Source organism: Gasterosteus aculeatus, chromosome 1, assembly GCF_964276395.1.
Source record: "Gasterosteus aculeatus chromosome 1, fGasAcu3.hap1.1, whole genome shotgun sequence".
Taxonomy (NCBI): domain Eukaryota; kingdom Metazoa; phylum Chordata; class Actinopteri; order Perciformes; family Gasterosteidae; genus Gasterosteus; species Gasterosteus aculeatus.
In genome coordinates this window covers 147,501-174,963 of record NC_135688.1, presented here as the reverse complement: position 1 = coordinate 174,963, position 27,463 = coordinate 147,501, and the positions used below count along the sequence as shown (strand labels likewise).

Sequence of the window (27,463 nt, the reverse complement as noted above, 5' to 3'; positions counted from 1 at the left end):
TTATTGAACATTAAAATATTAAAGTGCAGCAGCAGATCTGAGATCAGATTACTACTATTTGTTTTTTTCAGTTTACAGTATTCAAAGTCTAAATGTTTTAGAAAGAAAAGAAGCTCTTACCTTCACTTGAGTGACACTTCACTGGAGAGCCGACGCTGTAATGCACACACACACACACACACACACACACACACACACACACACACATATATATACACGCTGAGACACACACACACACACACACACACACATATATATACACGCTGAGACACACACACACACACACACACACACACACACACACACACATATATATACACGCTGAGACACACACACACACACACACACACACACACATATATATACACGCTGAGACACACACACACACACACACACACACACATATATATACACGCTGAGACACACACACACACACACACACACACACACACACATATATATACATGCTGAGACACACACACACACACACACACACACACACATATATACACGCTGAGACACACACACACACACACACACACACACACATATATACACGCTGAGACACACACACACACACACACATACACGCTGAGACACACATTATTCACACTGCAATACAAACACACACAAACACTCAAAAATCTAAAACATTCTTTAATTTTCATAATTCATTAAAGTACTTTCAGTAAAATGTAATTAATATAAAAACAGATTTTCACTATGACTTGCAAATAATATGAAGTTCTACCTTGAAATGAATCACATTCATAACGCTAAACAACCTTAATAACACAATTAGCATTAATAACACATGTTAATATTAATAACACAAATAACATAATTTAATTCATCAGCAGAAAAGAAAACTAAACACATTTTGTTATATAGACTTTTACATTAAATAGATTATAAACCAAGAATTATTAAGTTCATTATTATATAATGTTAATATATGTGTGTGTGTGTGTGTATACACACACACACACACACACAGAGGGAGTATTGTCGTGGTCTTTGAGGACCTGAAGGTCCAGCAGAGTCTCTGTCTGCCAACACGCGGATCCGATCCGATCCTTTAATTGTCTGTTTCTATTGAACAAGACGCCTCCCCGACGTTGGGCCGCTCGCTCACGATGATCCGTGTCTCCATCAGACCGGATCCTTTAAATCATTGTCTCGTGTCAACACGTCTACAGTGTCGGTGTCACTGCAGGAGACAAGATAAAGACCTGGACCCTTCAGACGGCTTCAAAGAGGAGACGAGCTGCTGTTGCGTAACTCACTAGCTGCTATCGGCTTAGACTGCCGGGGGACTTCTGATGACACACCGAGCTCCTCTCACGCTCTCGTTCTACCATAATCCACGTTATATTAATGCACATGACTAATTCAGCTTCTTTCCGGGAGTTTTTTGTGCTTTCTCCCCTATCAGGTCTCCGTAGATCGTGGTTCCTTCGGGACCCTGGTCCTGACACCTACCGTGGCCATGCTGACGCCTGCTGCTGCCATCATCATCATCATCATCATCATCATCATCATCATCATTATTATCATCATTATTTTAGATATTAATCATATTACTGTACTCATAAACCAACATTACCCTCTCCTTAAGTCTCTGTGCTCTCCCTCCCCACAGGCTTCTGTGGATGGTGGTTCTATCTGATGGTGCTTCTATGTGATGGTGGTTCTATGTGATGGTGGTTCTATGTGATGGTGGTTCTATGTGATGGTGGTTCTATGTGATGGTGGTTCTATCTGATGGTGGTTCTATGTGATGGTGGTTCTATCTGATGGTGCTTCTATGTGATGGTGGTTCTATCTGATGGTGGTTCTATGTGATGGTGGTTCTATGTGATGGTGGTTGTATGTGATGGTGGTTGTATGTGATGGTGGTTGTATGTGATGGTGGTCCTATGTGATGGTGGTTCTATGTGATGGTGGTTCTATGTGATGGTGGTTCTATGTGATGGTGGTTCTATGTGATGGTGGTTCTATCGGATGGTGGTTCTATGTGATGGTGGTTCTATCTGATGGTGGTTGTATGTGATGGTGGTTCTATGTGATGGTGGTTCTATGTGATGGTGGTTCTATCTGATGGTGGTTCTATGTGATGGTGGTTCTATCTGATGGTGGTGGTCCCTGCAGGGGTCCTGCTGTGCGTCTGGTTTACTACTCACAGTTACTTGAATCATCTCTGTCATATAGTCTCATGTATTATACATTGTTCATTCTGTACACATGACATCCATTGTTGTTGTCCATCAGGAGACGGATCCTCCTCTGACGTTCTCCTTAAGGTTTCTTACCTTTTTTCCCTCTTGGAAGGGTTTTTTCATTGTTGGGGAGTTGTTCCTGTGCCGATGGAGGGTTTCTGGACAGAGGATGTTGTATGTGTACAGACTGTAAAGCCCTCTGAGGCAAATTTGTAATTTGCAATTTTGGCCTCTACAAAAATATTATACTATTAGATTATGAGTTCATTAATGTTAGGTAGGGAATTAACTAACATTGATTCCTGTGTTGAATAAAAGTCTTTCCTCCCCACAGGCTTCTGTGGATGGTGGTTCTATCTGATGGTGGTTCTGTGGATGGTGGTTCTATCTGATGGTGGTTCTGTGGATGGTGGTTCTATCTGATGGTGGTTCTGTGGATGGTGGTTCTATCTGATGGTGGTTCTGTGGATGGTGGTTCTATCTGATGGTGCTTTCTTCTCTTTTTTCCCCATCAAAGGTTATTCCATTTTTTGGGGAGTTTTTCCGGTGCCGATGTGAGGCACAGGAAAAACAGTCTGTAACAGTCTGTAAAGCCCTCTGAGGCAAATTTGTACCCATTTTACCCACTTAACACTTTAACCATTAAATCAACAACATTGTAATTGTTTGATAACTCACTAGCTAACATCAGTTTGATTATAAATGTTAGTTAACACATAACGTTACCCGATGCTAACATTAGTTAATGACAGTTATTGGAGTTTATCGCTATGCAGAGTCTTGAGTTAATGGTGGTTCTTCAGCCTTTTGTCCTTCAGAGGCTTCCGTCTTCCGTCTCTCAGTACATGAGGTCTGCGGCCCCCCCGCTGGGGGCCGACTCCTTGCCCCCCCGGAAAGGGAACTGGACTCCAGCCAGTCGGATGAGCGAGAAGTTGAGTCCGTGCAGGAGGAAGACGAGGAAGAAGAGCCAGAAGCAGAGGTCATAGCGCTGAGTGTAGGTCTGGAAGACGAAGTTCACCTCGTTGAAGTTGGCAATCCGATGAGAGAGATGATGGATGTTGACCTCCGATGCAAAGAGAACCATCACCAGACAACTGCTCAGCCCTGAAGCACAGACAGGACGCTGTGTTAACAAGGGTTCTGATGCTGATGTTGTTATTCCACTAGTATAAATGTTATACTAGACTAAATTTTCAACTAGTATAGATGTTATGGCTTGCACTAAAATAAAGGCAATTCTAGCGTTGAGAGGATACTAGTGGTGTTCTCAGTAGATAGGATGGGGTAGCTGTTTCAGGTCTCCTGCCTCGGACAGCTCACACTATCTTCTTCTACAACATTACATTAAAGGTCATTTAGCAGACGCTTTTATCCAAAGCGACTAACATTACACTTTAAACCCACATTTTGCCCGGGGAGCAATTAGGGGTCAGGTGTCTTGCTCAGGGACACTTCGACTTGAGACATGGGGCAGCCCGGACTCAAACCACCAACCTTGCGGTCCCAGCACACCCGCTCTACCCCCTGCGCCACAACGACCCCCTGAACATTCAAACCTCATCGTGAACCTCCCTCGAGTTTGGCTGTTGTCCCAGAATGCATTGCGTAACCTGACGTTAGCTCATTACAACAGTTAAGTCTAAACTGATTGTCTTCATCAGGTTATAAACTAAGTATTTAAAGTGCTTGATTAAAGCACTGAAGACATGCTTGAGCATGACACGTGAGTATGAGTCACAACACCTTAAACTAGTACTAAGTACTACTTATACTACTGGTATCAGTGGTGGTACTAGTACCACGTGATGTCTCACAGCTGATGAAGCTCCACAGGTAAAGTCCCAGGGGGCCTTGCAGCGTCTCGTACGGTCGGCCGAAGGCGTTGAAGAAAAAGAAGCCGGTGACCACTGAGGAGAAGAGTATGACGACACCACAGAAGAAGATGACGAACACGTGGAGGACCACCGGGATGGCGCTCAGCAGGTCTGGGAAGACTGGGAGAGAATGTGAACATGAATATATGAAAATTTAAAGAGGCTTTTCTTTTGCTGCTTTATTAACGAACAGAGAGAACAGCAGAAGGCATGATGCCCTCTCTCTGGTGGGGTATGTTGGTCCTGTGAAAAATGATGTATACTAATGATGCTTTGAAAATGATTTAATTCTATCAGTTTACAAAAACAAAGTGAGCGAACGGTGGTTCTATCTGATGGTGGTTGTCCCTGCAGTGGTCCTGCCGTGCACCCGGCTTAGTACTCTCAAAATTGTTGTATGAAATTAATTGATTCCCACACCTTTTCATGAACATCCGGGGAAAAACTCCAGCGGAGTTATTTCCAACATTTCTTCCTCCTTCTGTAGAATTACTGGACATCCTAGTCAAAGGTGTGCTCGCCGTAGGAAAGGAAAACAGGCCAGCAGGTGGGTGCAACTCCGCAAGAGTGGTTCTCGCACACCGCTGCCAGACATCTTTCTTGCCTGCTTCAAGGCCTCCACCATCATCCCTGTCCCCAAGAAGCCCAGGATCACAGGACTCAATGACTACAGGCCCGTCGCCCTGACCTCTGTAGTCATGAAGTCTTTTGAACGGCTAGTCCTGACCCACCTGAAGTCCCTCACCGACCCCCTCCTGGGGTCCGTTTCAAGAAGCCGGTTTAGAGGAAAAAAAACTAGAGAGTTTGTTAACCCTGAGATCCTTCAGCCATACATCCAGACCCACTGGCAGGGGTTTTCTCTTTACCCTTTTTCATCTTCCACCCCACTGTCTTTCAAATTCCATGCTATAACAGTTACTCACCCGGTGAAATTAAAAAGTTTACCGTCCGCCAGGCTCCTTGGGTCATTTCTTGGAAGAACTGGACATTCTCCTGTCCAACTTCCCTGAAAATGTTGCATGTTCATACATCAAGAACTGAGCTGCACTGTTTGTCTGTTCTGACGCAGTCAGGCAGAAAACTGGTTAGTGAAGGCTGACTGCTCTCGTTAACTGGGACCAGTAAACACTCTGAGCTCTGCTCTCTGGTCTGTGGTCACAATGTCACATGGTCACGTCTAAGGCTTGACAGCACCTGCCCACCAGTTAAACGTGGGTAGAATTCGGCTGTGGCGGGTAAAGCAGTTTCTCTCACTAGCCACCCATTCAATATCTCTCTCTGTTTTGTATTGTAGTGTAATGGCGGTTATTAATGTGTGATGAGTGAAAAAACTCGCTCGGTCACATTGGTGGCAGCGGTGGTTCATGTAAACCGACTACGGAGGACCTCAACGTGAGTGTGCACTTCCTTAGTTAGCCTAACCGTCCCAGTTTGGCTAGCAGGCTAAATCCGCTTCAGAGAATTAAGCGCTGCTAGTTCAAGACATTATTGGAGATAGACCCGTTTAACAGCTCAGGGCTGTTCGGCAGACGGTCGGCCAGCAAAGATCTGGACCTGCCTGCTCTATTTTCCAAAATAATAAACTCATTGCAGGGCCTCACGTCCCACGGTCATATGCTCACAACATCACGTCACATGGTCTCCACATCACATCAACACTACCTCACATGTCTTATGGTAAACATCACATGGAGGCAATGTCAGATGGTGACAACGTTACATTTTCACATGATCACAAGGTCACAACGCCACTTGGTTATAACACAACATGGACACAACGTCAATCTGTGATATGGTTTCAACTTCACTTGGTCACAAAGTCACAACATCACATGGACACAACGTCACATCAACTCAGTCACTTGGTCAGGGGTTAGGGGTTAAACGTTACATGGTCACAACGGCGCATGGACAGAACATTACTAGGTCACAACGTCATTGTGCCATATGGTCACAACTTTACTTCACAAAATCACACGGTGATGTGGACGTCACATCAACACAATGTCACTAGGTTACGTGATCACGATGTCACATGGTCACGTCACAATGTCCCAACATCACATGGACACAACGTACATACACGTTACATGGTCACAACATGAACAGAAGAGCTGTAATTAAACCTCTTGCTCCAGACGTGTTGGGCTGTCACTTCCCCTGATCTCTAAGATCCTTGAGAAATGAGCATCTTCATGATTTTAAATGGCCCAGTAAAAGCCCACCCCTCAATCCCACTGAGAATCCATGGCAAGATTTGGAAATGGCTGTTCAGATGGTCTCATCCAATCTGACTGAACCGTTTTGGTATTTTGTACCTTTAAAGTACTATGCATGTCGTGTTCATTTAAGTAAGTTCTATTTCAATTCCAGTTTGTAACACTAAAAAGTCCAAGGGGGGTGGAATACTATAGCAGAAGCGGCACAGCCTTTTTATACAGTATATGTGTATGTTAGTATACTCACAGGCAGGAGAAGCCTTATTATATATCCTTATATATATATATATATATATATATATATATATATATATATATATATATATATATATATAATAAGGCTCATATATATATATATATATATATATATATATATATATATATATATATATATATATAGTGTATATATATAATAAGGCTATATATATATATATATATATATATATATATATATATATATATATATATGTATATGTATATATATGTATACTCACAGGAGAAGCGCGACGGCCTGCCCCCCAGCCCGCACTGCTTCACCCTCTGGCCGTGGAACAGGCCGTAGTTCAGCTCTCCCAGGAACTTGTCCAGTTCGGCTCCGGTGGCGTTCACCAGCTCGGCCCCGGTCCGGCACAGGACGGCCCCGGTGACCCAGAACGGGAGCCCGGTGGCGACGGCAGCCATCAGGGCACACGAGAAGCCGAGGACCCCGGAGACCGAAAACAAAATCTGCTTCTGACGGTTCGGCATGACGGGAGGAGGCGAGGGGGGGTCAGAGGACAGCCGCGGAACCAGCATCATAACGGTCAGACGGAAGCCTGCAGCCCAGCGTTTACGTCACCATGGCAACGAGCAGACGCGTTCAGGCCGGGGGGGTACACGGACCTCCGGGGGGGCGGTACACGGACCTCCGGACCTCACTTCAAAGATGAAACATTGGGAGCCAAAACAACGTTAATGTTTAATTACTTCTCACAGTAAGTACCAACTGTTACTGAAGTAGTACTAGCGGTGTTACTCCGCCCCTCCCCGCTCACTGGACGTGATGACGCAGCGACACGTCACAGGGAGACGTCACACGTAAAGCTGCCGAGGCGCCGTGAGTCCGGACCAGTTGCACAGAGACCAGCTGCAGAACGAGGTCAGTGCATCGATCTATTCCTAATTCATTCAATTGATCCGTTACTAATCAGTTGTATAGATTTATTATTGTTCATGTATTTATCTGTCCAACAATAGCGGATGTATAATGTGTGTGTTCATGTTTAGTTCAGCTGTTTCATTGTAGAGGAAAGTTATTATAATCTATTCTAATTATTTATAACTCATTATTATTCATTATAATAGCGATATTAATAACCTGTTATTGATCAGGATGCTCTTAGTGCTGCTGCTCTCCCTGGCTGTCGATGGCCAGATGTTTGGCACCCTGAAGTCTCCAGACTTCCCTGATCCTTATCCCAGAGACACGGTTCTCCGCTGGAACCTCAGCGTTCCCGATGGCTTCCGCATCAAACTCTACTTCAGCCACTTCCACCTGGAGCCGTCCTACTTGTGTGAATACGACTACGTCAAGGTGAGACCCCGCGGCATCATGGGTAGGATTGTATGGCTATTTTGGATCCGGGTTCTGGATCAGGCTCTTAGATCAGGATTCTGGACCAGGAGCTTGGATCAGGATCCTGATTTAGGGTTCTGGATTAGGGTTCTGGATTAGGGTTCTAGATCAGGGTCTTACGATCAGGGTCTTTGATCAGGGTCCTAAATCCTGGTTCTGGAACAAGGTCTTGATCAGGAATCTGAATCAGGGCTCTGGATTAGGATCTGCTCTGTGTGTGTGTGTGTGTGTTCAATCTGCTGTAAACCTCTTCTGTTACTGATGAGTATAGTAATTATAATAATAATAATATTGTTATTAATAGAAATAATAATAACATTCTGTGTATTATTCAAGGTAATAATTCTGGGTATTATTATTTATTAGTTTACTTTGTATCATATATAATATAAACAGATCAGTTTGCACTTCATTTATGTAAACTAAGCTCCATTAGCTTGCCCATCTGGGTTGGCGAGCCTGCTTTCTAAGCTAACCTAGCTACGTTAGCCAACTTAACTCCATTAGCTAACTTACCTGTGTTCGACCCACGAGAGGTAACGATATCTCACCTGGTGCAATTCATCAGGCGCTTTGAATACCAGGGGTCCGTTTGAAGTAGCAGGTTTAACAAACTCTGAGTCAAACCCTAAACTCTGACTTGATTTACCCTGAGACGAGTATGAACCCGTAATTAGAAAGAAAAGCAACACGCTGCTGCAACAAAAGACAGAGAAACGGCGTAAGTTCCAATATAGTGTTGTCAGTTAATATTTAATATACACACTAATCATAATACATACGTTTAACTAATTCCCAGTTCTTACTCTGCTTGTTAGAATGTACTACACACAGGCTTGAAATACACACACGCTCATATTTAATCACAAGAACAATATCGCTGGTAAAAAGTGGTACGATGGTGTTTCAATGGCTTCTTCATCAGGATCGTCCAGAAAAGGACGCGACATGTTCCAGAAAACACTTTAGTCTTTAACGTAACATCTTATTTAGTTCATATGTGTAAACTGATACAGAGTGAATGAATGAATGAGGAAAGGAAAGCGCGCTGTGTGATTGGCTGGACTGCTGTCAGAGGGAGGAGCCTGTGGAAGGAGAAAGAAAACCTGCTCCCGACCAGGTGATGTTCACAGGCTCAGTTACCACGGTGACTGAGCCTGAGCTTTAGTTACCATGGTGACTGAGCCTGAGCTTTAGTTACCATGGTGACCTAGCCTGAGCTTTAGTTACCATGGTGACTGAGCCTGAGCTTTAGTTACCATGGTGACGGAGCCTGAGCTTTAGTTACCATGGTGACGGAGCCTGAGCTTTAGTTACCATGGTGACTGATCCTGAGCTTCAGTTACCATGGTGACTGAGCCTGAGCTTTAGTTACCATGGTGACTGAGCCTGAGCTTTAGTTACCATGGTGACGGAGCCTGAGCTTTAGTTACCATGGTGACGGAGCCTGAGCTTTAGTTACCTCCCTTTGTGAAACAAGCCAGAGTTTCCCTCGTCTCAGGGTGAACAAACTCTGAGTTTACACTAAACCCGCTTCTTGAAACGGACCCCTGGTGCTCTGTGTGCAGGTGGAGGCCGAAGAGGAGGTGCTGGCTTTGTTTTGTGGGGGGGAGGAGACAGACACAGAGGCAGTACCGGATCAGAAGATCATCACCTCCTCCAGAAATTCCATGAGCCTCCTCTTCTCCTCTGACTTCTCCAACGAGGAGCGCTACTCTGGCTTCATGGCTCACTACAGCGCTGTGGGTGAGCGTCATAGGACTGCCGTTACACTGGTCACTTCTGACAGGAAGTGAAGCCCAGCAGCTGGTTCCTCTGTGTTTATGAGTCATGTTATCTCCAGATAAGACCAGCCAATCAGACACGTCCTCCCACAGGATCAACAGTAAACATGTCTCTGTCTCCTCAGACGTGGACGAGTGCAGTGAGCGGACTGACGAAGACCTCCTGTGTGACCACCTCTGTCACAACTACATCGGGGGGTACTACTGCTCCTGTCGCCATGGTTACCTGCTGCACTTTGACAACCACACCTGTCGAGGTGAGGCTTTGTCCCATAACATCGAAGTCTTTCCAGGTGTCTGGACCAGGACCTGTGGGTACCCAAGTGACTTAAGCGTTTACTCCAGTTCACGTCTTACCTGGTGATGCTGAACGGAGCAGGTGGTGATGATGCTGTGTGAGTGGATCAGTAGGATGTGACTGTGTGTGGCAGCTTTTTAGATACAAAGAGACCTCAACTCTGAGGTTCAGGTTCAGTTCAGGTCTTGAGAAATATTTTGAACACTGATACCACACACATCAACCATTCAGACATTTACATCAAAATACATTTATATTCTAATGTAATTATACAAACAAATTGTTATATTAATTCAACTTTAACTAACCCAAATAACATAACAGTATACTGAGATATTATAACATGCACTAAGTAACCAGTAAATGTGTGTCTCTCTGACCCTTGACCTACTGATAGCAGCTGCTGATTGGTGCTAAATATTTACATGTTTCTGTGTGGAGGAGTTGTTGTCTCTTATGACCCTAATTAACTTGTTCAAACTGTTTCTGTGAAGGCAGCCAGTCAGGAACGCACACACACTCACTCCACAATAGACTGAGCAAATGGCTCTTTATTCGCTTTTTATTTTACAACCCACAAGTGTTCTTCACAGAACTGTACATCTGTTATTCATTCCTCAGATCAGAAAATGAATAACAAAGAGTAGAATTACATTAGAATAAAACCATGTCCAGCCATTCCAAAAGATTTGATCATTTAAAAAACAGATGTGAATCTGTTTTGGTCTTGAACATTGAAAAATACTACAATGTATTCAAATCACTCATGATTACACGGAACTCTGGGTAGATTCCCTGCCTCCCACGCCACATCAGGGTCAAAAGTCTGATGGAAAAAAAACAATCTGAAAAATTTGCAGAAAAATATAAACACTTTTCATCCACTTATTTTTATTTTATTTGAATACATTTTTGTATTTTTAAATGACCAAAGCCTGAACCTTCAGCTTCACATTTGTTTTTCAAAAAATCCAAACTTGTTGCCTGGATTTGGCTCCATACTGCCCTTACTGAGCCAGCACTAACTATAAACCTGAGCCAGCACTAACTATAAACCTGAGCCAGCACTAACTATAAACTTGAGCCAGCACTAACTATAAACTTCAGCCAGCACTAACTATAAACTTCAGCCAGCACTAACTATAAACTTCAGCCAGCACTAACTATAAACTTCAGCCAGCACTAACTATAAACTTCAGCCAGCACTAACTATGGACATAAGCCAGCCCTGACTATGAACCTGAGCCAACACTAACTATAAACTTGAGCCAGCACTAACTATGGACATAAGCCGGCCCTGACTATGAACCTGAGCCAACACTAACTATAAACTTGAGCCAGCACTAACTATAAACCTGAGCCAGCACTAACTATAAACTTCAGCCAGCACTAACTATAAACTTCAGCCAGCACTAACTATAAACTTCAGCCAGCACTAACTATAAACTTCAGCCAGCACTAACTATAAACTTCAGCCAGCACTAACTATAAACTTCAGCCAGCACTAACTATAAACCTGAGCCAGCACTAACTATAAACTTCAGCCAGCACTAACTATAAACTTCAGCCAGCACTAACTATAAACTTCAGCCAGCACTAACTATAAACTTCAGCCAGCACTAACTATGGACATAAGCCAGCCCTGACTATGAACCTGAGCCAACACTAACTATAAACTTGAGCCAGCACTAACTATGGACATAAGCCAGCCCTGACTATGAACCTGAGCCAACACTAACTATAAACTTGAGCCAGCACTAACTATGGACATAAGCCGGCCCTGACTATGAACCTGAGCCAGCTCACTCGGACACTCAGGTGGCGGCACGGATCTCTGCCTGTCTGACTGACAGGCAGAAGATTCTCCCACACTACTCTACTCCTCCGCTCTCTTCACTGGCTACTGGTGGCTGCCCGCATCCACTTCAAAACATTGGTTTTGGTCTTGAACATTGACAAATACAACAATGAATTCAAATCACTCATGATTACGAGCCCCTCTTAGTTGATGCCCTACGCCACATCAGCGTCAAAAGTCTGAATGTAAAGAAAAAAATGGTTGAAATGCACTTATTGTAAGTCGCTTTGGATAAAAGTCAGCTAAATGTAATGTAATGTTATAACTATGAACCTGAGCCAGCCCTAACTATGGACATGAGCTACACCTAACCATAAACCTAAACCAGACCTAAACCTAAACCTTGGTTCAACTTCAAGCTACAATCTGCAAACTCACCACTGATGATCCACATGCTGAGACCTGAGGCTTTAACTATTGTGTGGATTTATCTGTGTGCAGTGGAGTGCAGTGACGGTGTGTTCAGGGAACGCTCCGGAGAATTCAGCAGTGTAGATTTCCCGTCTCCGTACCCGAAAAGTTCAGCGTGTTCGTACCGGATCGAGGTGGACCCGGGCTTCAAGCTCCTCCTCCAGTTCGACCCTCGCTTCGAAGTGGAGGACCACCCTGACATCAGCTGCCCCTACGACCACCTGAAGGTGAGAACAGCACATACACTCCCGTACACACACATATGTTCTGGTCACCTGTCTCTGTCAGATCACAACAGGAAGCAAGGAGTTTGGTCCATTCTGTGGTAATCAACCTCCAGCAGAGATTCAGACGGACAGCAACGTTGCCACCGTCTTCTTCCACAGTGACAACTCAGGAGAGAACCTGGGCTGGAGGATCACATACACATCTACAGGTAGATACACACAGTAGACTACACACTGGTACAATTCTGAAGGTAAATACACACTAAACATCTACACGTAGACACACACCATACACTACACACTATACAGTATTAATGTTCATACAGCAGTCAGCAAACTCCTGAATTTCTTTAAACACTTTCATTATGTTATGACAGGAAGTAAGTGTCGGGCCCCTGAAGCCCCGCCCAATGCCCTGCTGACTCCCGTCCAATCCGAGTACTCCTTTAAGGACCACATCGTGGTCACCTGTTCACCTGGATTCACACTAATGAAGGTAGGACACATCTACATATTTTTACTTGCAGTTTTTGTTTTTTGAGAATTAGTACACAACTCACGTATTAAAATAACTAACTGCCACAACTGTTAAAGCTGCAGGCCAGTGATGGAAAGGGACTTTGCACATTTATTTAGGTTAAATCCAATAACTTTATTTGACCTGACCAAAATCACATTATAGACCCATAAACCTGAACCAGCCCTAACTATGAACCTGAGCCGGCCCTTACTTTAAACCAGATCTAAACCTAATCATAAGCCGGAAACAGCCCTTACTATAAGCGATTAAGAGAAGGATGTTTCTCCTCATGTTATGTGTCTTTTTGTCTTTTGTTTGGTTCAGGACGGAGAGAATCTGGATTATTATCAATTAGAGTGTCAGTCTGAAGGATCATGGAGCAGCAGTCCTCCTCAATGTCAGAGTAAGAAATCATTCTGCAGCATGTGAAGCTGATGTAACCGTTTGACATTTAATTCTAACAGTTTATTTTTAAGGGACATATCAGGAACATGGTCATTTCACTCATAACTGTAAGTCTGACCTTCTGACTTCTTTTGTTCTACAAAGCTAAATTATCAACATGGTATTCTCTTTCTAACAATAAGAAGGCAGCACTTATGAATATTCAATTCAATTCGATTCATTTTATTTTGTATAGCCCAAAAAGCTGCTGCTTCTTCTTCTTTTGAGTATAAACAAAAGTGGTGTAAACACGTTGTCCTTCACTACTTCAATTCAATTTTATTTTATATAGGTCAAAATTGCAAATCACCAATTTGCCCCAGAGGGCTTTACAGTCTGTACACATACAACATCCTCTGTCCTGAAACCCTCCATCGGCACAGGAAACACTCCCCAAAAAACGAAAAAAAACCTTCCAAGAGGGAAAAAAGTAAGAAACCTTAGTGAGAACGTCAGAGGAGGATCTGTCTCCTGATGGACAGACTACAATGGATGTCATGTGTACAGAATGAACAATGTATAATACATGCAATTATATGACAGGAATGAATCAAGTAATATTGTAGGTTGTGTGGTAACTGCAGCAACAGACCTCAGATCAGGTTGAACTTAATGCTTTCCGTCTCTTTCTAGAGGCAGACAGAGGAGGAGATGCTCTTTGTTTCACATCTTCACCAATCACCGCCCACATTAGTCTGATTCTTATTAACTAAACTCTAGAAACACTTTGTCAGTAGTTTTAGATTATTTACCAATAAAGCAAATAAAAAAGCATCTCCAGCCATGTTTTTTTCTCAAACAATCTGTCGATGATAATAATGACAACAATGTGATCAGTGAAGATTTAGAATTTGTATTTTCTTCTCGTGAGGAAGTAGAATGTTTAGCATTGTCCTGTATGGACTCCGCCAGCAGCAGTTTTAACACTGATGAACATGAAGTAATAATAAATCATTTAGTGTTTTAGTTTTATACACATTTTAAATCATTAGATCCATCTGCAAAATATATCAACAGATTTGTCAATACTGTGAAAAGGTGCAAAGAAGGAAAACAAATATGTAAAGTTAAGATTCATATTGTCTGAATTTGGAAAAAGTACAGATATTATCTAGATATAATGTGGTATCTACATTTTTCAGTTATTGGGGACAATGGTTTCATCATGTCTGCATATTTTGCATTGTGGTGCTCCTCAGAACATCTGGGTGCTTCTTTAGTCTTCATCATGTTCCTCTTCCTCCGCACTGACTGATGGGGAATCTCTCTTTTACAGTGGTGGATTGTGGGAGTCCGAAGGTGGTCTCCATGGCCCACTTGGTGTTTGGGAGCGATGACAACAGCACAAAGTTTGGATCAAGTGTTGAGTATGTTTGCAGAGAGGACTTCTTCCAGCTCAACAGCAGCAGCAGTAAGAATTTTATGACTTTATTATATATATATGTGTGTATATATATATATATATATATATATATACACATACATACATACATACATGTATATATACACATACATACGTTTTACAAATTTACAGACAGCATGAGCAAGTGTGTGTGTTTGTGTGTGTGTCCTAGGTCTCTACAGCTGTGGTTCTACTGGAGAATGGCAGAACTCACAATCAGGGTCTCGTCCACCTACCTGTGTACCAGGTAACCTTCATTCTGCCACAGGAACTCCTCTCTCTTCTCTTTACTCAGGACGTGTTTCTGCGTCTGCGTCGTCGCGTCGACGCACTGGTTTCACTTCCTGGTTGTAAAGTCCTGCGTGTGTTGCAGAGCGATTCACCTCCAGAACAACAGGTGGAGTCACGTGTTTTGTTGAAGACGACCTACAGAGTCACGTCTATTTATTTATTTGTTTATCATAGACTTTATTGCCCCGTGCATCCACACTGCTGCTTTTCATCAAGGACACATTTGTCCCGTATTTTCCTCCACAACTTTGTTCCTCTCGACCGGCAAACCGGCGTTTGCGGCGATCTCCCTCCGTGAATCCAATCCGCTTCTAAACCCACCAATGACGGCTTGTACACGTGATCATATTTACGCATTTCTTCAGACAAAAGTTCTTAAATCTGCTCCATTCTCTCGTAAACATTCTTTGTTTTAATAACGGCCGTATCGGGCTGTGAAAGCGGAGACGTGAGACTCCGTAAAGGACGTAGTTAGCGGACCGATCGCAGCCTGGTGCGCTGCGGGAGGCTTTCGTTGCTTGCGTCGAAAGCGACTAGAAAAATGGGTCGACGCAAGCAAGCACGCAAGGGGGTATGAGAAGGCATGCAAGGGACACGCAAAGGACACGCAAGGGGGTCTTGCGTCTGCGTGTAAGCATGAACTAGGCTTTAAGCTACTTGGTCAGCTGCGGTCCAGGTTAGTCCCCAATACTTAAAATGAACGAGTACATAACGAAGTACATGAAGAACAATCTACATATCTGTCTCCCTCAGTCCCTCCAGCATGTGGCCGGCCCTCCCGCCTCCCCCCCCCTCAGGTGAAGCGGATTGTGGGGGGTCGGCGGTCCGAGCCCGGCCTTTTCCCTTGGCAAGTCTTGCTCAGCGTGGAGGACCTGTCCCGGGTTCCTGAGGACCGCTGGTTCGGATCCGGGGCCCTGCTGTCCTCATCCTGGGTGCTCACAGCGGCCCACGTCCTGAGGTCCCAGAGGAGGGATGCCAGCGTGGTCCCTGTAGCCCCTGAGCATGTCCAGGTCTCCACCCCTTTATCTTCACCTCTTTATCTCCACAACTTTATCTCATCGGGCACTACATCTACACTTTTAATATGTCGTCCATTGTGTCAACATAGATATCTTTAACCAGTTTCACCAACCAATTACTCTTTACTAGTTTAAATGTTATGACTTAACTTATGACAGTTTACCAGTAACTAACCATGTGATTCAGGTATATCTGGGTCTCCATGACAACACAGACAAACGTCTGGCCACCAATCGTACGGTGGAAAAAATATTCCTCCACCCAAACTTCCAACCGGACAACTACAATAACGACATCGCTCTGCTGAGGCTGGAGGAGCAGGTGGGGTTTACTGAGTTCATCCGACCTGTGTGTCTGCCTCCACCCAAAAGACAGGTACTAGTACTACTGATACTACTATTGATACTGTATTTGTTTAACTCAATAATAAATTGACCATTGACTCTGAGGTTAAACCATTGACTTTTGGGTTAAACCATTGACTCTGAGGTTAAACCATCAACTGTTGGGTTGAGCCATTAACCCTGAGGTTAAACCATTGACTTTTGGGTTAAACCATTGACTCTGAGGTTAAACCATCAACTGTTGGGTTGAGCCATTAACCCTGAGGTTAAACCATTGACTTTTGGGTTAAACCATTGACTCTGAGGTTAAACCATCGACTATTGGGTTAAACCATTGACTCTGAGGTTAAACCATCGACTATTGGGTTAAACCATTGACTCTGAGGTTAAACCATCGACTATTGGGTTAAACCATTGACTCTGAGGTTAAACCATCGACTATTGGGTTAAACCATTGACTCTGAGGTTAAACCATCGACTATTGGGTTAAACCATTGACTCTGAGGTTAAACCATCGACTATTGGGTTAAGCCATTCACTGTTTCCTCCCAACCTTGCCCTATCTGTTTTTCAGGGTGACCCCCCTTCACCTCTCCCTAACTCAATGGGTGTGGTTGCTGGATGGGGAATCTCCAACCTCAACACCACCTCCTCCTCTGGTGACCCCATCAAGCTGACCGCCAAACCCGGGATGACCTCTGACCTTTTGCAGTACGTCAAGCTACCAGTGGTTTCTCAAGACGAGTGCGAGGGGAGCTACGCCTCACGCTCTGTTAGCTACAACATCACAGACAACATGTTCTGTGCCGGTTTCCTGGAGGGGGGGAGGGACACCTGCCTAGGGGACAGCGGGGGGGCATTTGTGATGGAGGACATGGTGAGCAGGAGGTGGGTGGTGTTTGGATTAGTGTCATGGGGGGGGCCGGAGGACTGCGGAAGTCAGAGGGTCTACGGAGTCTACACACGAGTGGCTAACTATGTGGAGTGGATACAGAAGCAGCTTAAGACCGCCCCCTGGTGGTGAGACAAGTGGAGGGATGGGTGGAGGGATGGGTGGAGAGACAAGCAGAGATGGGTGAAGAAATGGGGGGAGAGACAGGAAGAGGGAATTGCGGAGAGACAGGTGAAGACACAAACAGAATAGCAACAAGAAAGTTTGCTCCTTGGTGTAACCCTCAAACCTGCAACCTAAAACAAACTGTGCGGAAACTTGAACAGTTATGGCGTTTCACCAAATCAGAAGGATCTAGGCTAGTACCTTCTGATTTGGCAGACAGCCTTAAAACATATAAGAAGGCTCTCCGTAACACCGTGGATTTCTTTGGACCTCGTAGAACTTCTTTAATGATAGGATTCTGACTTTAAGAGAGAACATGTATGGTCTCCTGCCTTCAACCAGTGCCGACCCGTCCTCGGATGTAAGAACCTTGGATTCAGCAGTGGCCCCTGACAGCTACTTGGATGGCTTCTCTTCCATCAGCCTTGGTCAACTGACTTCTACAATTAAAATTGTAAATCTTCTACTTGTCTCTTGGATCCAATTCAGACAAGGCTGCTTTTCCTTTAGTTAGCATGTCTTTACTGTATATTATGAATCTGTTGACAGGACATGTACCACAGTCCTTCAAAGAAGCTGTAATTAAACCACTTGTTAATAAACTTACTCTTGCTCCAGAGGTGTTGGCTATCTTTACTTACTCCCCAAACCTCCACCCTAACCCTCAGATCTAAAGGCAGCTCGCTCCTTCGGGTCCCCTACACCGCTCCACACCCCGGGCGACCGGGCCTTTTGCTCGACAGAAATGAAACAGTCTCCCTGACCACCTGAGGGCAGCACGGTCACTGGTTTCAGCAAGGCGTTTTACTCTATCTTCATTTTTTCCCCTTTGTTTTTACTAGCTTTTACTTTATTTGAACTATGTTTTACCTATGTTTTGCTGGCTCGATTACACTTTGAGATGTGTTGAGGAAGGGTGTGTTATGAATAAAATGTATTATTTATTCCCTTCCTTGAGAAATCAATCGCAAATTAGTTGTGCAATACATATCAATGGTTTAATTGAGGATTTACTGCATCACACCACAGAAACAGCACTGGTGAAAATTACGAATGATCTTCCAACTGCCACGGACCATGGACTTGTCTTTGTTCTTGTCTTCTTGGACCTCAGTGCCGCATTTGACACAATTGATCATTGTATAATGTTGCAAGGACTAGAACATTTGATTGGTATTAAAGGGACCGCAATCAGCTGGTTTAAGTCGTATTTATCGGATTGATCCCAGTTTCCAGAATCCTCAACGTCAATTGTCACAGAGTTCCACAAGGTTTTGTGCTTGGACCGATTTCATTTACTTTGTATATGTTTCCATAAGGTGATGTTATATATGATAACATATGTTCGTCCGTTTTCTCCCCCCATCGAAGGGTATTTTATTTTTTGGGGCGTTTTTCCTGTGCCGATGTGAGGGTTTTACAGAGAAGAGGATGTTGTATGTGTACAGACTGTAAAGCCCTCTGGGGCAAATTGGTGATTGGCAATTTTGACCTATATAAAATAAAATTGAATTGAAGTAGTGAAGGAAAACGTGTTTACACCACTTTTGTTTATACTCAGAAGAAGAAGAAGCAGCAGCTGTTGGATCTGAAGAGTCCAGATGGCCAGATGTTCTCCACCCCTCAGTGGCTCAGCCCTCTGTGCCGTTGAGGTCTGGTCTCCCCATTGTATCTCTGATCCAGTTCAGGAAGTTCCCCAGACGGGTGTAGACTCCGTACTTTCCCTTTCCGGCACATTCTTCTCCCCAGCTGACGACCCCAGTGAGGAACCAGGTTCCTCTGTAGTTCACCACGAACGGACCCCCGCTGTCTCCACTGCAGGCGTCCATGCCCACATCCAGGTAGCCAGCACAGAACATGTTGTCTGTGATCACCTGCAGTGTCATCATGGTTGTTTTCAGTGACATCATTATGGTATACACAGTGATATAATTATAGCATACACACAAAGTGACATCATCATGTTAAACGCAGACGTGCACAGCGCAGTGTATACGGTACACACTGAAGGTGGGTATGATGTAGTCACCTGCTCCGTGGAGGCGGCGCATACTCTGAAGCTGACCACTGGGAGCGTGACCTTCCTGAGGAAGCGGGAGGACCTCCCCATGTAATGAGTGAGTCCCCATCCCGTCACCACGCCGCGGTTATCCTCCTGAACACACAAACCGTCCGTCACCCTGCAGAAACACGACCCTCATTGTGTCAGTAGAGCTACCTGCAGCAGGTATGTGGACAGGTGGGGGTCTGGGAGGCAGGCGGGCGCCACGGTGGGGCTCCTTACAGCGGGCCGGTCCAGGTACAGCAGAGCCACGTCGCTGTCGAAGGTGAAGGAGTGGAAGTGAGGATGGACGAAGACCTTCTGAACCTTAATCACTTGCTCCCCTGGATCCGGACGTCGCTTATCGTAGTCACCTGAGACGTGATTCATGCGTTAGCAGGGACCCACACAGAGCAGGAACAAAAACACACAAACACACAAGGTCACCTAAGGTCACATGGTCCGGTGTCTCCTCCAGGCAGTGAGCCGCAGAGACCACCCAACGATCAGAGACGAGGGTCCCACCACAGAACCCGTAGCCATCAGACCTGCAGAGCAGAACCTGGACAACACAAACACAAAGTACACACACACAGCTTCATAACTAGACACATCCCACACACTGCGGTTTAATAAGTGTATGTGTATACATATGTATATATATATATGTATACAGAAATGTTTCGGCTATATATATATGTTTATATAACATCCATCCATCCATCGTGAAACCACTTATCCTGCACACTGGAGTCCATCACAGCCAACGTCACGTGATAGACGGGTTCATCCTGGACTGGTCACCAGCCAATCACAGGGCTACACAGAGACACACAACCATCCACACTCACACTCACACACCTACAGGCAATTTAGAGTCCCCAATCAACCTGATCCCCAGAGCAGGTCTCTGGACTGTGGGAGGAACCCGGAGAGAACCACACAGACACGGGGAGAACATGCAGACTCACACAGAAAGGCGTCTGGGCGGAGTGGAACCAGGACCTTCTCGCTGTGAGGAGACGGTGAAAACCACCACGCCACCATGCCGCCATGTTTATATAACATGCTATATGTATAGCAGAAACATGTTTCTTTTATCAAGGAGCAGCATAAACTTAGTAGTTGTTCAAACTATAGAGTATATGTAAACTTCAGTAGTCGTTATAAATGTTTATTGGTTCTATTTATGTTCATAATGCTTATTGATGACTATAAGAAGCACTACATGGCGGGCACTCGGACTAGGGGCGGCATGCCAGGGTTACCTGGATAAAGAGTTACAATGAAGAGCAGCTTGTTCTCACTGCTTGTTCGTATTTAAAAACACGACAATAGTGGTTACAGATAACTTGGTTATTAATAACTTTAGTTCCATCAACTCCGCCTGGAAGATATTTCAAATGAAAATGTCCAAGATATTCCTCCCACTGTTCTCAATATTCTCTGCGTTATTGTTCGATAGAATAATTGTTGGCGATAATAGCTAGTGATGAGATAATAACGTGTTATTATGTGCCTATATATATATACTGTATATATCAACACCTGCCATGGACTCCTTCCTGGTTTCTCCAGGACTCCGCCCACAATACGACCCTCCACTCCTCCTCCCTCCTCCCCAATCAGCTCTGTCTCATTGCTTCCTCTTTGCCCAGATGTTGAGTTCACTGTGACCAGCTCCTCCTCCGTTTCAACTACGTCCGGGTCAGCCAGCCAGTTGGTGTTGTTGTTGTTGTTGGTGGTGTTGATGGTAGTGTTGTCGTCCCTCATGTGGGTGTTGATCTGCTCTGTCTGACTCCACAGAGAGCGACTCTGGTACAAAGAGAAGTCTCTGTGCTGACGACCACAGGGGAATGACACTGTTTATAAAAATATGAACGTAAAGTGTTCAGTATTTAGAGTCCATATATAGTTATGAATATACACAAATCAGAGTATCAATAACCTGAATATACACTCAGCGGCCATTTTATTAGGTCCACCTTGCTAGTAGAAAGTTGGACCCCCTTATAACTTCAGAACTGCTTGAATTCTTAGTGTTGTACTTTTAACAAGGTGTTTCCTTGTTCCTCAAACCCCCACCAGTCAGGCTTCAAGGCTCCACAGAGACTGCTCTCCTCGCTGTCTCAGAGCAACTCCACACTGCTAGAGCTCCTCTCTCTCCTCTGTCCTCGTCCTTCTGGACCTCTCTGCTGCATTTGACACAGTCAACCACCAGATCCTTATCTCCTCCCTTCAGGAACTTGGTGTCTAAGGCTCTGCTCTCTCCCTTCTCTCGTCCTACCTCGACGGACGCACCTACCGGGTAACCTGGCGAGGATCTGTGTCGACCTCGTCCTCTTACTACTGGAGTTCCTCAGGGTTCCGTCCTGGGTCCCCTTCTCTTCTCGCTCTACAACAACCCTCTCTGCGCTGTCATTCGCTCGCATGGCTTCTCTTACCACAGCTATGCCGATGACACCCAACTAATTCTCTCCTTCCCTCACTCGGATCTCTGCCTGTCTGACTGACATCTCTCAGTGGATCTGCCCACCATCTGAAAATCAACCCCGCAAGACTGAACTACTTTGACTCCGTGTTAACGCCCACTTTGACTGCAGGAACCTCGGCGTGACGTCGACAGCCGACTCTCCCTGACTCCAACATCACTGACAACACCATCCTGTAGATACTCGCTCTACAACATCAGGAGAACACGTCCTCTTCTCACTCAGAAGGTACTGATTCAGGCTCTTGTCATCTCCCTCCTGGACTACTGTGACTCTCTCCTGCAGGTCTCCTGCTACCACCATTCCACCTCTGCAGCTCATCCAGAATGCAGCAGCTCCACTGGTCTTTAACCTTCCTAAGTTCTCCCTCACTCCTCCACTCCTCCGCTCTCTTCACTGGTACCGGTGGCTCATCCAGTTCTAAACATGGTGCTCAGGTACCATGCTGTGAATGGATGGGGTCCAGCTTACATCCAGGACCTGGTCCAACCCGACATCCCGACCGACAGAAAGACAGAATGAGAGAGACAGACCCGCACTCTCCGCTCTGCATGTGATAAACTGCTTGTTCCTCCTCACTGAGAGCAAAACATTCGACTAGATCTCCACTCTTTGCTGTCCTGCTCCTAAATGGTGGAAGGAGGTCTCTGAAGACATCAGGACCACAGAGAGCCTTCACATCTTCAGACTAAAGACACACCTCTTCAGACTCTACCTCCACTAACACACTAACTGTAGCACTGACATTGGACTTATAATGGTTCTTATCTACAGCAAGTTGTAAATTGGCTTATTTGATGAAATTGCACTTTCTTGTTTCTTGTTCTTCTGAGTTTGTCTCCTTATGGTTGAATGCACTTATTGTAAGTTGCTTTGGATAAAAGGTTCTTGGTTCTTAGGCTTAGTACCGGCTCTTCCTTTTTCGAGAGGGATTTTCATTTTGGTCTTTTTGTAATACACTTTGATTTGCTTCTTGAGTCGTGCAGATTCAGTAACATTCTCTAAGTATTAGTGGTATAATGTGCAGTAGTTTGTCATAGTTACAGTGGTATTATGCACTGTAGTTTGTAGTAGTTACAGTATTATAAGACACTAGTTTTTATTAGTTACATTAGTATAATGCGCTGTAGTTAGTTGCAGTTGGAGAAGTATAATACGGCATATTCACAGTAGTTGCAGCAGTATATTACTTTGTAATACTACTATAGCTCCTACAAAGTACTGAGTAGTTTGTATTGGTTACATTATCATTATATAGGCTTTAGTTTGTAGTAGTTGCAGCAGTAGTACAACCCGTTAGTGTAACAGGCTCTGTGAGTGGTACCTGACTTTGAGCAGCTGCGTCCGTCCTCCTCCAGTCTGAATCCATCAGCACAGCCACACCGAACTCCATCTCCCAGTAGGTCTCTGCAGTACTGCATACAGCCCCCGTTCCTATAGCGACACTCCAACACCACTGCCCCCAACATTCCCTTGTTACCTTTACACTGTGTCACATGGTAAGCTACAAAGCACCCCTCTGTTGTGTTCTTTGTTATTCATTTTAAATGTGACTGAATGATAAGATTTCAGATTGTGAGTTATTGAGTTAAATCACTAACGAGCATGTTTTATATACTATACATACATTATCTGGTATTGTACGTGCAATGTCATCTGCATAGAGAAAAAGATCATATGACTCTGGGAGTGTTTCACGTTTAGCAAAATACAAATAATCGGCCTCCTCAGGTCCACTGAGCCCCCGTGCAGCAGTAATCATCGTTACCTGAGTCACAGGTCTTGCCGTGATACTGAGGAGAACAGAGACACAGGAAGTCTCCTCGGTCCAGAGTGCACATCCCTCCATTCAGACAGGGGTTGGTCCGACAAGGGTTCAGATCTACAACGCAGAGGAGAGGCACTCGAACACGTTGCGACTTCTTCCACTTCACTCACAGTTAAGGTCATATTTATATTATCGCTACTCCTACATTCATTTGGTTCAAGAGTTTGAGTACATTCATGTGGAATGATTGAAAGTTCCAGAAGAGTTGCTAACAGCTGGAGCTAATTCAGTAAGTTATTTTGGAGTTCTGGTTTGAAAAACATATTAAGTCACAAAATCACAAGTCACAGAATGACCTTGTGTGGTACGTAATGACCTCACCTCGTTCAGTTTAGATGAACCCTCAGTGTGAAAATTAGGGAACTTATTGTATACTCACTTGTGTATTTGTACCAGAACTCCAGCTGTGGAAAAATAAAGTCAGAGTAAGTGCAGCAGTATTTGGAGTGCTTCTATCTACAGTCTGAGTGTTGTGACCTCTCTGCATGCTGTGCAGATGAACACACACCGTCCTCCAGAAGGAACATCGCAGCAGACACAACACCTTGTTCTCAGTGGCCCCTTGTGGGTCCTGGGGCTCAGGTTGGACCACAGTGGTCCTTCCTACCGTCTTCTCGCTGCTCTGGAAGATCTCGCTGGCCTCCTCCTGCGAGCACGTCTCCTCGTGACACTCCCTCTCCAGATCTCCGGGTAACATCTCCTCCATGAAGAAGGCATTGGCTCGCCGCCTCCGAGCGGACGAGCCGAGGACTTGACCTGCCGAGGGCCGGTCCAGGAACACTGAGTGGGGGGCGAGATACAAATACTCCGTACGGTGCTTTAGTACTAATACCATCTCAGAAGACACATCAGTCTGTCTTACCTGTACAAGTAACCAGTGGGAAGCAGGTCAGCAGGGTGCAGAGGGTCCACATGAGTAGCATGTCTGTCCGTCTGTCTCTGGGTGTCTCCTGTGGGGACAGATGCTTGGTCTCTGAGGTAAAATGGAAGGCGTCTGCTGATCGTTGAGCTCAGTTCAAATATTGACAGACGTCACAGCCTGTGGGCCAAGAGGTCAAAGGTCAACCTATTACATAGGACATAAACTCCTAAATCTACTATCAATAAGGATTATAAACCCAAACAAACTTTATTATCTTGAGAGTAAAGGGATTCAACTTTAAATCTTCCTTCTATCCATTTTGTTTTGTTCAGATAGATCTTTATTCATCCTCGATAGAAGCTCATTGATTTAGACACTTTGACAACATCCATATTTTCAGAGTTAAAACCTAAAAATAAACAAGGATCAATCTGTAATAAGAGAAACTAGTTTAAAGGCACAATAATCAAAGTAGTAACGTCAAAAATCAATGATTTTTATATCGATTGTTTGGTCGATTTGTGTTGGAGAGACAATGTATGAAACAGACACAGAAACGTGTAAACGTTTTATTTGATAAAAGTTAGGACTTCAGTTTAGCAGGCTTCAGAAAGATCGAATGTGATTAATGATTTATAAATAAACAACAACAACACGCCAACGTTCTGATTAACGCCCTCATTGTTTGTTCTTAAAAGAGACAATACGTTTCTATTGAGAGACAGACAGAAAGACAGAATGAGAGAGACAGAGACAAAGAAAGAGCAAGACAGCTTGTCAGACCACCAGGTTGGTACACGTCATCTCGTCAGTATTCAACACTTCTGTTTAGAAAGTAAAATCGAAACATCAACTAAGGTTTAGAAGAAATAAATATGGGTTTTAGTTTAAAAGAAGAAACACGGGGATGCTGCAATGCCTTAAAGGGTTCGGAACACGACAGACGGGCGGTTCTGATTGGCCGGCTGCTCAGGTGAGAGACAGCATGCGTTGTTTCAGAGGTCCTGAGCCCTCTAAACTTGAGCTTGTTCTCTGAAGTCCAAACATCAAGAACCTGAGGATCCTGTAGGTAGGAGAACCGGGTAGAACCCAGAACCTGCAGCTGGTGGTGCGGTCTATAGATTAGCTCGAGTCTGGATCTTGTAGGTGAGCCCTGATGGTGGGTAAGATAACAAGGCACTGTTGGGTTATCTGGTTCTGGGAGTAGATCGGCCTGCAGGCTGGAGGTCAAGCAACGTCAGCGAGCAACGGCAGTAGAAGGAGGAGGGGAGCAGACAGCTGTTTCTATGGCAACGAGAAGAAAGACGGATTAAATGTGAGACAAAAACATAAGGTTTGAACCTTCTTAATACTAAAAACATCATTACCTGAGGATTCACCTGTTAGGCCTCGCTGGCGCTGCTGTTCCTGTTGAGCTCTCTGATGCCGTGAAGGATTCTCTTTATGTGACCGACCTTTGTCACCCCAAGGTCCTGTGACCATAACACAGTTAAAAGTACACATATCAGTAATCTGACCGGTAAGAATATCAGTCGGTAAATGAAGATAAAAGCAGTTTATAAATCTGACAATGATATGAGCGTATTGATACTAAATATCTAAACAGGATTATCCAAAGGTAACAACAACCCAATGAAGGTTAGCGGCTAGCAGGTAGCAGCAGTACCTTCAGGTCCCTCCTCTCCAGGTGGATCAGTTCGGCCCCACGGACATCGTGCCCCATGAAGATGTCTTGATACTCGTTGAGAGAGAGAAAGCCCAGCCACGCCCCCACCTCCTCCGTCCCCCACTGGTGGACTGAGAGACCAACAGGAAGTGGGTCAGGTAAACAGGAAGTGGGTCCGGTAGACATAGGGTATGTCTCAATTCCTCGGCTGTCCCGTTCCATCGGCTCCGGAGCCGGTTTGGAGGACACATCTGGTCTCTCCTTTGCAGCCCAGCATATCCCAGCATGCAGTGTGGTCCGATGAGGATTTCATTTATTCAGGCGGGTGATCCAGCAGCACAGAGTTCACTTTTAAATGTTACGTAACCAGTGTCGAGTTTTAAATACACATAAGACGCAAGAACAAAGTGGTCTTAGTTATAACGTAACTCCGTCCTGCCCTCCCCTCCCCTCCCCCTCCCCCGGCTGCCTCCCTCACCCGAACCCCCCCTGGGTCCATGTACTGCTTCTCATCAATGTGCCAACACACATTTATAACAAACACACAACGAGCAGCTCGTCTGTGGTTATTAGTGAAAAGTCACTTTAATGACTTTCACACTTTAGAGGCTGTGTAATATCTTACTGAGGCCGTGACGCTTTATACTTCATATCATGAACAGAAATGGATCTCAGGTAAGTGAGCCCAAGCAGACAAGTTATGAACGGAATTAGCTCACAGGATCCTCAGGTTCTTGATGTTTGGAAACAACGCCTGCTTGTTGAAGACCACCAGTCAGTCTCTCACCTGATCAGCCGGCCAATCACAACCGCCCTTCTGTCATGCTCCTGGTGGACATGTTGGACCTCATCTGCATCTTAAAACTAAAGTAGCTTGTATATGCAAGAAGATTATAAAGAGTCTGTGCATAAAAGTTAATAAATGTGTTTTTATTGGCTGTATTGATAGATTTACGGAGGAGCTGGTTACGAAAACAGGAAGTCCCCCATA

The 27,463-nt window shown here is 44.7% G+C and overlaps 4 protein-coding genes across 15 annotated transcripts in view; 1 reads left to right on the top strand and 3 right to left on the bottom strand.

Moving 5' to 3' along the window:
* Positions 1-644: 644 nt before the first annotated feature.
* clrn1 (clarin 1) lies at positions 645-7,345 on the bottom strand. Its single transcript, XM_040171803.2, has 3 exons — positions 6,807-7,345; positions 4,034-4,213; positions 645-3,323 (listed from the first exon to the last, which is right to left on the bottom strand). Exons 1-3 carry the CDS (start codon positions 7,108-7,110, stop codon positions 3,058-3,060), a joined length of 750 nt encoding a protein of 249 aa, XP_040027737.2. The 5' UTR covers positions 7,111-7,345; the 3' UTR covers positions 645-3,057.
* Positions 7,192-18,202, top strand: masp1 (MBL associated serine protease 1). Its single transcript, XM_040171757.2, has 13 exons — positions 7,192-7,450; positions 7,684-7,885; positions 9,496-9,673; positions 9,837-9,968; positions 12,309-12,505; positions 12,567-12,714; positions 12,883-13,001; positions 13,350-13,428; positions 14,746-14,880; positions 15,044-15,118; positions 15,916-16,172; positions 16,369-16,557; positions 17,101-18,202. Exons 2-13 carry the CDS (start codon positions 7,685-7,687, stop codon positions 17,548-17,550), a joined length of 2,160 nt encoding a protein of 719 aa, XP_040027691.1. The 5' UTR covers positions 7,192-7,450; position 7,684; the 3' UTR covers positions 17,551-18,202.
* A 357-nt stretch (positions 18,203-18,559) lies between these two features.
* LOC120816259 (coagulation factor X) lies at positions 18,560-24,940 on the bottom strand. Of its 2 annotated transcripts, XM_078105179.1 has the most exons (10): positions 24,807-24,940; positions 24,552-24,724; positions 24,324-24,348; positions 23,885-23,998; positions 23,441-23,572; positions 21,173-21,439; positions 20,072-20,186; positions 19,802-19,998; positions 19,613-19,738; positions 18,560-19,457 (listed from the first exon to the last, which is right to left on the bottom strand). In XM_078105179.1, the coding sequence occupies exons 4-10, from the start codon at positions 23,963-23,965 to the stop codon at positions 19,215-19,217; spliced, it is 1,161 nt and encodes a 386-aa protein (XP_077961305.1). In that variant the 5' UTR covers positions 23,966-23,998; positions 24,324-24,348; positions 24,552-24,724; positions 24,807-24,940; the 3' UTR covers positions 18,560-19,214. The 2 variants fall into 2 exon arrangements, with proteins under 2 accessions (XP_077961305.1, XP_077961307.1); XM_078105181.1 differs by lacking the exon at positions 21,173-21,439.
* The window catches only part of dgkd (diacylglycerol kinase delta), a 16,226-nt gene continuing 13,702 nt past the window's right edge, over positions 24,940-27,463 (bottom strand). For 5 of the 11 annotated variants that reach the window (XM_078105048.1, XM_078105047.1, XM_078105055.1 and 2 more), the window contains one exon: positions 26,946-27,463. This exon is cut by the window's right edge and continues 87 nt beyond it. In XM_078105048.1, coding sequence (XP_077961174.1) covers positions 27,276-27,463 — 188 coding nt within the window. In that variant the 3' untranslated portion in view covers positions 26,946-27,275. Of the gene's footprint in view, positions 24,984-25,361; positions 26,091-26,173; positions 26,279-26,472; positions 26,604-26,945 lie in introns of those variants that run through there. The other 6 variants (XM_078105051.1, XM_078105049.1, XM_078105058.1 and 3 more) reach the window with 3 other exon arrangements.

Coding starts and splice junctions, on each gene's coding strand:
- LOC120816259 (XM_078105179.1), bottom strand. CDS start 23,965: ATGGAGGGATGTGCACTCTGGACCGAGGAGACTTCCTGTGTCTCTGTT. Junction 19,999..20,071: donor ACCGGACCATGTGACCTTAG/GTGACCTTGTGT, acceptor ATCACGTCTCAG/GTGACTACGATAAGCGACGT. Junction 19,739..19,801: donor TGTCCACATACCTGCTGCAG/GTAGCTCTACTG, acceptor TTGTGTGTTCAG/GAGGATAACCGCGGCGTGGT.
- masp1 (XM_040171757.2), top strand. CDS start 7,685: ATGCTCTTAGTGCTGCTGCTCTCCCTGGCTGTCGATGGCCAGATGTTT. Junction 13,002..13,349: donor CTGGATTCACACTAATGAAG/GTAGGACACATC, acceptor TGTTTGGTTCAG/GACGGAGAGAATCTGGATTA. Junction 16,173..16,368: donor TAGCCCCTGAGCATGTCCAG/GTCTCCACCCCT, acceptor CATGTGATTCAG/GTATATCTGGGTCTCCATGA.
- clrn1 (XM_040171803.2), bottom strand. CDS start 7,110: ATGATGCTGGTTCCGCGGCTGTCCTCTGACCCCCCCTCGCCTCCTCCC. Junction 4,214..6,806: donor CAGGCCGTCGCGCTTCTCCT/GTGAGTATACAT, acceptor ATTCTCTCCCAG/TCTTCCCAGACCTGCTGAGC. Junction 3,324..4,033: donor CCTGTGGAGCTTCATCAGCT/GTGAGACATCAC, acceptor TCTGTGCTTCAG/GGCTGAGCAGTTGTCTGGTG.